This window comes from Heliconius melpomene, chromosome 17 (assembly GCF_056956725.1).
Source record: "Heliconius melpomene rosina isolate 202511_hmr_F chromosome 17, ASM5695672v1, whole genome shotgun sequence".
Classification (NCBI taxonomy): Eukaryota; Metazoa; Arthropoda; class Insecta; order Lepidoptera; family Nymphalidae; genus Heliconius; species Heliconius melpomene.
Window position 1 is genome coordinate 13,038,424 of NC_140405.1, and position 13,305 is coordinate 13,051,728.

The following is a 13,305-nucleotide window of genomic DNA, read 5'->3' on the forward strand; positions in this document are numbered from 1 at the left end:
AAAATAAGGGGAGTCCCCTAGTATAAATTGAACCTACACTCATTTCATACGCGGACATGAAAACGAATAAAATAATGACGTAATATTATGAAATCATGATTTCACATGCTTCTAGATGTATGAATCATCAACGCGATATATAAAGCGCGATAATTTTATTCAGAACTTATTTGTTTTGCCGCAGTGTTAGTGAGAAGAAGTGAGAAATAAGTAGTGATAAAATAAGTAGTGATGAAATAAGTGAAATATAAGTAGTGATTTATTCGTGTAAACGGTGAACGGTATATGGTTTATTTGTTTTTTAATTCAGCAATTTATTAATTAAAATTAATATAATAAATTAATTAAAATTAAAATAATAAATAAGATATAGTGAATCTGAAGTAAGATATTTATGTTTTTCAAATATAGTGATTTATTAGTTTAAAGTTACGCAGAGAACGCAATCTTTTTATTATGTTTTAAATGACGGTCGCTAGTTCGATACATACTTGGGGAAAAATTTAAAAATAATAATTGCTTATTGGAAATATTTTATTTATTTTATCAGTTATACTATTTAAAAAGATTTTTTTAAAAAGAAGTTATTTTATATATATATTTTTTCTTTTAAAAATTGTAAACAAGGATTTCTTTTAATTAATACAAAAAATTAAAGCAACGTGCAGTATTGAACTTCGCTAGGTAATTTCAGAAAATTTTGAAAATTTGGAAAAAAATGGAATTTGGAAAATTTGGAGGTTTCCAATAAATTTTCCTGAAATTACCAGAAGGAAATTCGAACTTCCAAAAAAACCAAATGTGAGTTTTAACCCTTTACAACCGAAATACCGAAAATAGTTTAATCAGACTTCTTTAAAATTCACATGACTTTTTCATAGGAGCCTAAGTATCATGTTTAAAATAAATAAAAAAATCCCGTATTCTCTGGTTTCCTGAAAACCCTCACGATCGTGGGGCTTAGGAGACAGCTCGAAATGTGAGTTTTGTCTAGTTTGGAGATATGGTTTGATATTAAATGAAAATTAAATTAATTAAACAATCTTTATTATCATCTGTCAATTAGAAAACAAGAATATATCTTACTTACATAGGTTATTGATCTTTTTTTGGTATAAAACTTCACTTCACAAAACTTAAAATCAACACAAACAAAAAATCTACTTTTAAACCTACATTTAGTAAGAGTAAGCATGTCTTAGTCTTACATAACTAATATAAAAAAAGATTGAATTAAGGCTTGTGAAAAGCTTTGCGGTCATCCACTTCGGAGGATTCATTGCCAGACCCGGATCCACTCTCTTCTAGGTGATCTAAGAGTCTCGCAACAATGTATTCATCGTTATCAGCAAATTCCTCAATTTTCGAGTTATTTCATTCCATTCCATAGAGGGGCCTTCCTAAAAATAAAAAAAAAACTCTAATTTCACGATTATTAGAAATTGCATTTATTTAATAAATAAACAAATACTTACCCAGGCGAGGTTAAGCGCCAAAAAACACAGCCATCCTTCACGATTTTGTCAATTTGAATTTATAAACGGCCATAACTTGCCATTGTTCTAAATAAATATAGATTTTTTTCCAGGAAATTATGGGGTCGCACATCTGAGTAGGTAGGTATATGGTTTGAATTTCAACTCTATATCTCCAAGATAGAAGTTCCTGAGATAAAAGGTCTTGACAGACAGACTGACAACAGAGTGATCTGATAAGTGTTCCTTTTTTCCTTAAAAAGTACGAAACCTTAAAAAAGCAATAAAAAATACTTTTGTAACTGCTGTATGTTTAACACTGTTTAGACATGTCCTAACTTGCGCCACGATGGTGAGGAGTTTTTACATTAATTATTTTTTTTATAGTTTCAGCACTTTCCGCCGAATTTGGGTGAATTGCATGTGGCGAAACTCAACGCCGCGTTTTGCTAATTACCAAAACGAGGAAATAAAAACATACAATATTTCATTTCCACAAGTGGGAATCGAACCCACAACCTGTAGCGTTGTGACTGTGGCTGGCCTCACATTAATTAATATGTATATTTTTTCAGGTTCAATCACGCATAAAGCAACGTAGACAGAGAGCAGGTAATGTCAAGACTTTCCGCTTTCCGCTACCCACCCGAAAAAGAGACATTTCGTGTTAGTGGCGGAACTCAACGCCGCGCTCTTGCCTGAAGGACGAAGTAATGATAATAATAATTAATATCTCATAATTAATGTAATCTATATACAACGAAATAAATATTAATATAGACATATTATATGGACTACATAAATCCATATAGGGTAGACCGAGGCGAATCGGATCTTTTTTTTTGAGACTGAAAATCCTACTAAAACATACTATATGAAACTTTTATATACCAACTACGTAAAAAACATATAGAATTTTAATTATTCATAAATTCCTTGCAAGACTAAATAAAATAATTTTGGGTTAAATTTGTAGTTCACCCAAAAATGTGTAGTAGTTGATCTTAGAACACGGTGGCGAGGCTTCGTGGTATATATAGGCTATTATCATATAAATAAGGTTTATTTTCTGATAGCTTGTTGGACACGCCGTTGACCGATGACGTATATAATGCATATTATTATTGTTCTCTCGTTGCGCGATGGCTTATTTGCTTTTAAATATATTTTACTAAAAATTTATTCTACTTACCATGTTTTAAAGACTAAAATTATCTATTGAAGCGAAACCTGTGAATGTTTACGAGTGATTTTTGTTGCTTAGCGTTTATATCTTAATGTTGTCTATACTAATATTATAAAGAGGAAACATTTGTTACACCATTAGAAAGCTGAAGATAATGTTATGAGTTATAGGTTTTCTAAGAAGTAAGAAAAATCCTAAAATCGAATTTAAGCAGCAATCTATAGCTAACTTAATAGCGGTCACAACTCGTCGAGCCTACTGTACATAGAAATTGAAATTGAATTGACGTGAACTTCAAAAACTATTTATGACAGGTACCTAAAGTAATATACAATACGTTAAATACTCATAATTATTTATAACATTTAGAAGAATTTAAAGTTAATGTCGAGATGGGACGCGTTTGACTAAACGCCACCCAATACCCAATGACTTAAAAAGGTTGAAGAATATTAAACTAATTTACTTACTGCCTTCCTGATGAGTAAAAACAGTTAATAACATTGAGTAGATTATACAATCTTTAGAAATACATAAATAAAAATGGAACAAGTATGAGTAGGACGCTAGTTCGACGAAGTTTTGTTTTATATTTATTTTATTCTGTTTTTTAGTATTTGTTTATAGAGTGGCAACGCGAAGTGAAATAATAATGTCCCGTTTTACCCTTTCGGTACGGAACTAGTAGTAGGCCGTCGTGGTGCAGTGGCAAGCGTGGCGACGAGCAAGTCTGTAAACGACAGACCACTGACCACTGTCAGTTTTATTCCTACTCAGGGAATGAAGTCTTTATTATTTTCATATTTTATTTCCTCGCTCTACTACTATATACGGGATAAAGCGTGAAATTAAAAAAAGTGTAAATATACTTATATAAAAATTCTAATTGCGTAACATTTTTATAAAATAAATAATTTATTTCCTACTTAATTAAAGAACAATAGTACGGAAAATCATTTTAGATAAGAGCCAAAAGCTATACATTTTTCCAGGATCAGGCTTAGTCATTGAGGTCATCGTGACGCAGGAAACGCGAGCAAGCGCGCGGTTATGGTTTTACTTTTAATCTACGATAGAGGGAGGAGTTTGTGGTGAGTGCCGGAACTATAATTCGTCGGCAAATCGAAAGTCTTAACCGGAACGGAGTATCTTAACAGCAGGTTCCCAGGTTCCCATTGCCTTCCCTGCTATGTGCGGGATACAACGTTAAGTTAAAAATAAATAAATAATCTCCATGCTGGACACACCGCACATGCCCCACATTCGGCCCAAATTTCAAACATTGCGTGTTGTATAGCGGAACTTAACGCTGCGGTTTGTCTTATATTAGTGGAAAATACAATAAAACCCCTAAATGGAGATCGACCACATAACCACCATATTTGCTACCAGCTACTGATCCACTCCACACCATCCATTCTACTCGTTAATTTACATATAGGATTTGGAGTGACGGAGTTATATATATAATTATAGTTAAAACATAGTTAATTTAATTATATAAAACATAAAATTACGTAAGTATAGATACATTTCATTAGTTTTAGAATATATGTAATTAGCTTAAGACAGCAATGTCCATGTCAAATCCGCCCTTTGTCTATTTACGAAAGAGGAAACGAAAATAATTCAATCCCTCGAGTAGGATTCGAAATCCTAACCATAATTTTCCTTCGCACGCTGTACCACTGCTCCACAATACCATTTAAAACCAATCCATGAATAATGTTTACAAATACAAATTAAGTGCAATATATGAATCATTTTATTTATTAAACGTATATTTACTATGGAGTAGGCTATAAGAATAACAAACTTCCCAGCTTTTTAATCAAATATATTTTTAGAATGATGACCGTCGCGGCGCAATGGAACCGCGTCTGTAAACGCATCGATTCGATTAACATTAATATTTCCTTTCCTCGAGTGGGATCGAACCTACGACCTTAGGCGCTACAGTCGTTCGCTTGAGCCCCTGCGCCATCACTGGTATTAACAATATATTTTAACGTCAAATGGTTAACACGCAAATCTGCGGTTACTATATTATCAAGAAATTCATTAAACTTTACTCATCAATACTGACTACTGATAAACACTAATAATACACTTATTTATTATGCTATTCGAGAACCTCGCAGGCATGCAGCAGGCAGGCTTAGATATGGGGGGGTCAGTTTCGTTGGTCCGTGTCCAGCCCAGAGTGGTTTGGTGCCCACACAACAACAACCAATACAGAAACAAACAACAATAAAAAAACATACAAGTATATCCATAATATACCTAATATTTAAAATTCTTTCTACATTGTCATTAAATCATAATCAAGAGTACCGAAAGCCAGTTGCCTGAAAACTATCTCTAGAAACGTCCATGGTTCTAAAGAATTTAGGTTTTGAATGGGGAAATCCAACGCGTCGCTCCTTTATGACGGTGGCATTACGCGACCTGCCTGGCGCTTGGCTGACCTTGAATATTTTTTAACAGGTATAAATTTCAGCCTTCCACTATTTCCCACTCCACTGGGTACCCAGAGGAACCTAATGTTAAGACGCTCACTTATCAACCAATTTATAAGCCATTTATTGGCGGAACTCAACGCCGTGCGTTGTTTTGTTACCGGATAGAGCAATCACTCATTCCCCCGACTGGAAATTGAACTCACAACCGTCACGTTCGCAGACGAGCTATGGCCGGTGAACTAATTATTATACATTAATACATTGCTGTAATTATTATACTTATATGTATTTCTCGCATGTATCGGGGTAGGCGGAGAGAACGTATTGTTAAAATACTCCAGTAAAGAATACTGGGCACCTATTATAAAGACATTTATTTAGCATTCAGTGAGGAAACCCAACGCGTTGCATCTCTTATCAGTGCAGCTGGCCTTGCCTTTGAACTTGAATACAGTTACGGTAGAAAGAGGGAACCTGGAAACCTAATTTTTCACCCCATTTCTATAAACTCGAACCTGAGTATCAAACGTAAAGACAATCCGTACCGATTCAATACACTTCCGTTCTAATCAGTATTTGCAATTCACTCTAGAGTCATTTAGCGTCGAGTGGGGAAAACCTACGCATCGCGATTTTACTACTGCAGCCTGCGTTTGTCCTTAAATAACTTCTTAATACGATATTAATATCGAAATAATACAATTAATAAAAACCGAATTTTTGCAATTAAGTATAACTTTTTTTTAGGAAACAAAGTGGAACACGTTCCAATCCCGCTACTTACGTTAATTTTCCTTATGTTTTCCAAATTAATATGTCTTTTTTGCTAATTGTGTACCTAATTGTTATTCATAATTAATATTATATATACAAAAGGCAAAATGGAGGAATGAGGAACAAGCGAGCACGGCGTAGAGTTTCGCCATTTAACAAGCATTACCTGAAGAATTCAGCGGAAGGTACGGAACGGAGTCTTGACGGAACGGAAGCTTTGCCTACCCAGCTATATGGTGGATACGGGTGAAGTTATAAAACAAAAAAAAAATAAACGAAAAAATAATATATTGATTCGATGAGTACAAAATATAAAAAAAAATACAATTATAATACATATTATTGTATTATTTTCTTCTCAAGAATCTAGCTTCAAAGCGGCGAGGGTCGGCCGACCGGCGAGCGTGTGACGTAACCGCACGCGACGCGCGGCGTGCTGACCGAACGCGTTCAGCTTTTATTATATTCTACAATATTATGTATGTCTTAGGCCGTCGTGGCGCAGTAGCGCAGCGTGTCACTGTTGACGCGACGGTTGTGGGTTCGATTACCACTTGGGGGAATGATATATATAATATTTTCTTTTGCTGTGCTTTTTCTGCATTAGAAAGGAAGCGGGATAATACACAAAAATAATATTTAAAATAATTACCTTCGTCTATAAGAGTCTCGGACAGCGCCTTGTAGGACCGGCGATATGGCTGAAACAAAAGAAACACAAAATAAATTTACAATTTATCGCTTATTAACTCAATCATTTTGTTAACAAAAATTACTTTTTTCAATAAACCATAAAGATATTGGCATGGGCTTAGGAATATCTCTAGATGCGTCTATAGATATTGGTTCTTTATATTTTATTTTTGGAATTTCAGCAGGGATAGTTGGAATATTAGTATTTTAAATCATCTAAAATTATCAAATTTAGTTAAAAATGAAAAAAATCTAAATAAATCAGCTTTACACTGTATCCCGCATACAGCAGGGTAGGCAGAGGGAACCTGGTGTTAAGACACTCCGTTCCCCATTTTCGCAACTCAACGCCGCGACACCAGAGCGCAGAAATGAAAATTTAAATAAATATTTCATTTCCTCCAGTGGGAATCGAACACAAAACGAGTCGATTTTGCAGTCACAGTCTTGCGCCCACGACTGGTCTCAAAAATTAAAAAGATAATATAATAAAAACATACATTTCTAAGATTTGAATTTTAAGCAAATAACGTCACTATAACGGTTGACATTTTTTTAAATTATAATAGTAATTAAAAAAAATAGAAAAGTTGAAAATTGTTTGACATTAAACATAGATTTTAATGTTGTTTTAAATTGTAATTATTTTGTAAAGAAATATATATTTAAATTATATACAATATAGCTATTGCCAAATAATATATATAATAATAAATACAAACTAAATGCTGGAAGTTGAACCTGTGAATTGCAATTACCCAAATTAGTCATTAACCACAAAATAATTAATACTAAAAAGAAACATGACTTAGAATTTATTTATATTAAAAGTATATATATGCTGGAACTGAGTTCATAAATATTGGTCACTAAGAAGCGCGGAAAGTTTTAAGGAATGTCTTATTAAGTGGTATTTTTCACCTAGCTCTCCACATTTGTTTTAAATATTTCTTAGAATAACACAAAATTAAGTAATGAAAATTAAAAATTAGTTTAAGTAATTTGTGAAATAATTATAATTTAAAATGCAAATAACTACAATTGATGTATAAAATAATTAATTGGGTTTGAAAATCAAATTTTTTTTAATATCTTAAGAAGATTGAAATCTTTATTACAACCAAATCAAATTTTACAAAATATTTTGAACAATTTATAAATAGATTAAATTATTGTGGCAGAGTTAGATTAGTAGCAGTAAATGTAATTTGACTTTGCTCCCCGTTTGAGGGAATTAATTATTAACATTTCCCATCTCTAGGAAGTCATTGACCTCAACTACCAGTGTTCTCTATCTAATCAAATCAAAAACATCAACATTGGCCACTGAGGTATGAATTTAATTCTTAAAAAAAATGTTCACTAATGAATTTGTGGCCAGTCATGGCTCAGGGGCACAAACATGTGACTGTAAATGTCACAGGTTGTAAGTTCCACTTGAGAAAATAGAATATTAAATATTTTTATTTCTTCGATATTGTAATGAAGCAAAGTTCTACCACTCAACAGAAAGTGACTCCCGAATTCAGTAGAAACTGGAAAACAGAAGTGTCTTAATGAGTATTGAAACACTAGGTTTAAATGTTCCCTTTGCTGACCCTGCTATGTGTGGGAATGCTTCGTGAAGCTAAATAAATAATAAATAACAAAAATGTATGCCCATACATTATGTTTTAAAGTCTAAGAATTAATAAAGAATACAAAGATATAACTCTATAGACATATCCATATCCTTTTCCCTTATATAGTTTTTAGTTATAGGATTTTTTTAATTAAATTCTAACATTTACACTAGAGTGATGCTCAACAAGTTTCTTTATCTCTTACATGAAATATATAAATAGTAACAAACTATTATTTTAAATTAATTTATTATTCTGTTTCTCAAAGCATTTGAATTTGAATCTTTATAATCTATGTTGTAAATTGTTTTCATTGTATTCTTGTGAAAGGAACTAAATTAAAAAAACTAGTACGTACTAGTTATTTCATTTAGATATACCATTTAAAAAAAAAATTAAAAATCATACTTTTCTACTCAAAATGCAATATGCTAGCTGCTTGTGACCTTGTGTGACCACTATTCAGATCTTGGCTCTTTCACGAGATGAGATCAATAAAAGAAGAGGAAATATAAATTTAAATAAATATTTCATCTCCTCAAGTGGGGATCGAACCCACAACCAAACCCTTTTTTCAGTCACACTCTGTGCTCCTGCACCACAGCTGGCCTATTTATTATCACTTAAGCTAAAATAACTACCAATTTTCATGGTAATACAATTATTACAAGTGAATTAAATTTAGTTTTTCAGATTGTATCACATAGTTACACATATATGATACAAGTTGAATTAATAAAATAATATTGTAAAAAATTTAAGTTACTAAACATATAGATAATTTTCATCTATTGTAACTATTATACACCTAAGTAATTAAGTATAAAATAAAAACAGAGATCAAATTCTTAGTTTTAAATAATTTAAAAGCTTAAAACTTTGTTTTTTATGCAAACATAGTTTAAGGTTAAAATCAATGCTATCTCTTTCGCTCCTTTTATAAAATATATAAGGCTAAATAGAGACAGTAACACTTAAGAACAATGGAGAAACGTAGATTCTGCAATAAGTATCCAAACCAAAGTTATTTCATTCATATTGCTGTCCTTTTTACTCATTGATTTTATGTTAGTAATAATTTAAATAAATCTTTAATTTCATTAAAGTATATAAAATTTACTTAATTGCAATTAAAATACATTATAATATAGTATTCTAAATATACTTTTTACAGCTTAATCCTGACCTAACCTAACAAACAATTAGTAATTGGAGGTTATGGTAAAGCTAATGCTGTCATCCTGCCACTGAAAACTTTCATAAATCACTAAAAAGTAAGTAATTTTCTATAAAGCACGCTCGAAGCGCCATAAATAAAGAACCGAACCGAATTTTCTATAAAAATATTTGCCTTTTTAAAATGGAACAATTTGGGAACGAATTAATATTTATTATTAAATATACATTTTTGCAAAACCAATATTTCGATAACTAGTTTAGATACAAGTTCACTTGAATTCATGGCATATATATTTATCAAATTTCAAACTAAACATAATTAATCTGGCTATTAATTATTTCAACAATTAAAAATGGTTCAAAATCGGAAAAACTCATTTAAATATTTCCAATGAAGTATTCTTTTCTTATACATTATTATTACAGAATACTTGCACTTATAGTTCCTTTTAATAAAACAAGATGGCGTCACTAGGGTCATGACTGTACTTTTAAACTTTAAGGTTATAGAAACTTTTTTCATTAAAACGATAGAAAAAGCTATTGTACGATCATTTTATGAATAATTATCGAATATTTATTCAATTTATTATGTTTACATACCATTCGTTTTATTATTGAATCATTTATTTACATAATAAGTGTAATAACTTTGACTATAATAATATTTTGGATTATTACTATAGTTTTTAATTAATACATACATAATTCTTTTTTATATTAATCTTATAAGTCAATTTATTCAAGATATCCCTGTAATATAAACATAAATAGAGTTTCAAAGTACTTATTTCCCAATAATTTCTACATATTATGCAGTCTACTAAGATTTTTTAATCATTTTAATAGAAAAAAGAAAAGACTAATTGCAACGTCGATTATTAAAATTTCATAATAATACATATAACCTAATAATAAGCTCTCTAATCGGAAACAAATATCATACACCAAAAGCTCAAACAAGAATGTTACTCACTCATTAAAAGTAAAAGCGTTTTGATTAACATCATATCCAATTTGTGTCCACATTCACTAAACGACACTATTAATACTCTTAGTTAAATAGAAAAAAATGATAAAGTACTCGAAAAATCACTAAATTTCATAAAAAATCAACGTTAGCGTCCTTTCGTGGCGGGTGCGCGTGCGCAACTGTGGCTGTCGCCTCGTCTGTCAATCGTATGTTCTTGCGAATATGATTCATATATATAGCACACAGGTTAGCGTACAGGTTCGTGAATTTTTGTTGTTTAGTGGTAAATACTCTATTTTAATATGATAATAATGTTAACAATGATATTTAGGCGTTCCATTTGATGATGTAGATAGCTGTGTATATTTTATTTTAGCATGCTTCAACAGCTTCACGGCGGCCACGATTCGTTGACCCGTAAGTGATAGAAGGATTTGAAGGATTTAAAGCCACTTGCCACTTGAAGAATTTAAAGTTAAAACTGAACATAATGTTACTAAGCAGTAGACAAAGCTTATTTTCAATCCAATATCACTACAATGATAATAATCCGTGGAATCAAATACTGTTGATGTTTACACGGTAAACTATGATTGTTATACGTTCATAGTAAATTACAACGTATATTAAATTGCATTTAAAGTGTTAATTTGAATATAGAATCGGAAATTCTAAATATGCAACTTACATGTAGACACTCAGTACGGTGACGTCACACACGCCCCAGTTGGCGCGCGTCCTTCAAATCGAGATATCTTCAAGCGCACACCTTCAAGTTCATATATATACACGTATTATATAGATATATATTATATCATTTATATTATCTATACTTCCCTACCATTATTATAAAGCTGAGTTAAAGTACATAGTCATTTTATGAACTTTAAATTAAAATTAAATAGAGACGCCGTCGTGACGCAGCGGCGTTAAACGCGGCGGCTGAGGATTCGATTCTCACTTGAGGGAATGAAATATTTTCATTTCTATTGCTTGCGGAGAAAACGAAGAGGTTTCCGACGAAATGTGGCGTTGAATTTTGATATTATTTGTATAAAGTTTTGGGCTTATTTTCAGATTTTATTATACATTCAAATTCAAAGTAATAATGCAATTTGTAAAAAATGCAAATATTCTTGATTAACTTCATTTGTAGAGTGTTATATTAAAAGTTATATATATTATACCTTTTTAATTTCCTCGCTCTGGTGAGCAGGCAAAGCGCGACTCTGAGTTCCACCACTCATCACACAATTCCTCCAAAATTCGGCGAAAAATGGTAACCAGAAATGTCTCAATTAGAAGAAAGTGTCGTACTAGGTTCCAAGAATAGATACAAGCTAAAAGATATGTATGTATAGAATATGACTGCTTGAAATAAATATTTTATGTATGTATGCACACGATAGTTGTAAGTTTGATAGTCACTTGAGAAATGTTCAAAATTATTCTATAGTAAAAAAAATCTGCTTCGCGATGTACCCTTCACACAGCAGGGTAGGTAGAGGGAACCTAGTGTTAAAACACTTTGTTCCCCACTTTCTACCGAATTCTGGATTGGGATGGTGAGTGGCAGAACTCAACGCCGCGTTTTGCCTCGACATTACTTCTACTACATTAACATTACTAATAGTATTCTTTTAATTTGCCTGTGGAGGCGTAGGTATTTCAAATAAGCAGAATATGTAGAAGGTTTTGCTTGCATATTTTGCTATTTATGGGATACAGCATGAAACGCAAAGAAAAAGCAATTTCTGAACATTCCAATTAATTGTAGGGACGGGATCAGTCAGCCTAGGCCCTGCGTTACCCTAGCTGCTTCCAGGGTGTGCCACGTGAAGGCTCCTATCGTCCATCCCGTTGGCCGATGCAAAGAACATCTCGTGAAATGGGGATGCGAACTGAAAGATGAATCAATCTGCGACTGTGGCGCCAACCCACAAACGATGGCACACTTACTCTCCTGCCCCAAATGTCCAATCTCCTGTTCATATGACGACTTGACTACGGCAACAGATACTACAGTCAACGTGGCAAAATAATGGCAAAGTATAATAAGAATTTTCCAAACATTGACACGAAGAAGAAAGCAATTTCTCAATTCAGGATTGAACCCAGTACCCACAACTACCACGACAGGTAAAAGTCAAGGTCTCCAGGTTTAGTTTTATTATTTTTAATATGTTAGACCGATATGGGTCCTCAACACTATTATTGAATATTTTGATAGTACAGTGTTTAGTTTAGTAGCTATGTGAGTGACTGGTGGACATACACTTTTTCAAATTTCATTATCTAGTATTAATTAACAGTATAATAAGTGACAAATCCTATATCTTATAAAACAAAGTCGCTTTTCGTGTCTGTCTGAACTTTCTAACTCTTCTTCTTCTAAACCACCCAACGGATTTTTATGCAGTTTTCACCATTAGGTCGAGTATTTTTCAGGGAAGGTTTATATATAGTTTATTATTTGTACATTCTTATGTAAATTAACATAAATACGATAAATGTGTCTAAAGTCCTACCCGTTGAGACACTTTCGCGCATGCGCTGCTTTAATGGTAAATACTACATGAAAAAAATGTACTGGAGTATTGTTCCTCTTAATAAGATCTACAAAAAAGTCCGCGAGAGCATATTTTTATCTTTTAAGAATAACGTGTAGTGATCATATTTCTGTCTAAAAATAGTAATTTCAATATATTTTTTATTGTGAGGGATATTTTTCCATAATGGTATTAATCCTTATCCTTTAAAATACTTTATTAAATTTCTACGTTAAACGAAGATAAAATTTGCTTTTTAAACTATTTCGAAATTGCGAATAGTTTTAGAGAAAAACGCATTTAATTATTGACACATCACGCCGTTCACACATCAAATGTATCGAGTCAAGTTTCACTTATCCCTTACTCTCAGCATATAAATAAGTATATTA

The 13,305-nt window shown here is 32.0% G+C and overlaps 1 protein-coding gene and 1 long non-coding RNA gene across 8 annotated transcripts in view; one reads left to right on the forward strand and one right to left on the reverse strand.

Annotated features, from left to right (window-relative positions):
- The window catches only part of LOC146530388 (modular serine protease-like), a 36,805-nt gene that overhangs the window by 12,229 nt on the left and 11,271 nt on the right, over nucleotides 1-13,305 (reverse strand). Inside the window, exons 1-2 of one of the 2 annotated variants that reach the window (XM_085200124.1) lie at nucleotides 10,368-10,557; nucleotides 6,550-6,598 (exon numbers count right to left, since the gene is read on the reverse strand). In XM_085200124.1, the coding sequence (XP_085056250.1) occupies nucleotides 6,550-6,598; nucleotides 10,368-10,401 (83 nt within the window). In that variant the 5' untranslated portion in view covers nucleotides 10,402-10,557. Of the gene's footprint in view, nucleotides 1-6,549; nucleotides 6,599-10,367; nucleotides 10,558-13,305 lie in introns of those variants that run through there. The other variant, XM_085200123.1, reaches the window with a different exon arrangement.
- Nucleotides 78-13,305, forward strand: part of LOC146530389 (uncharacterized) — a 31,939-nt gene continuing 18,711 nt past the window's right edge. Inside the window, exons 1-4 of one of the 6 annotated variants that reach the window (XR_014878891.1) lie at nucleotides 176-281; nucleotides 2,051-2,185; nucleotides 9,387-9,486; nucleotides 12,142-12,693. This is a non-coding gene — a long non-coding RNA (uncharacterized LOC146530389). Of the gene's footprint in view, nucleotides 282-2,050; nucleotides 2,264-3,653; nucleotides 4,418-5,999; nucleotides 7,669-9,386; nucleotides 9,487-12,141; nucleotides 12,694-13,305 lie in introns of those variants that run through there. The other 5 variants (XR_014878894.1, XR_014878893.1, XR_014878892.1 and 2 more) reach the window with 5 other exon arrangements.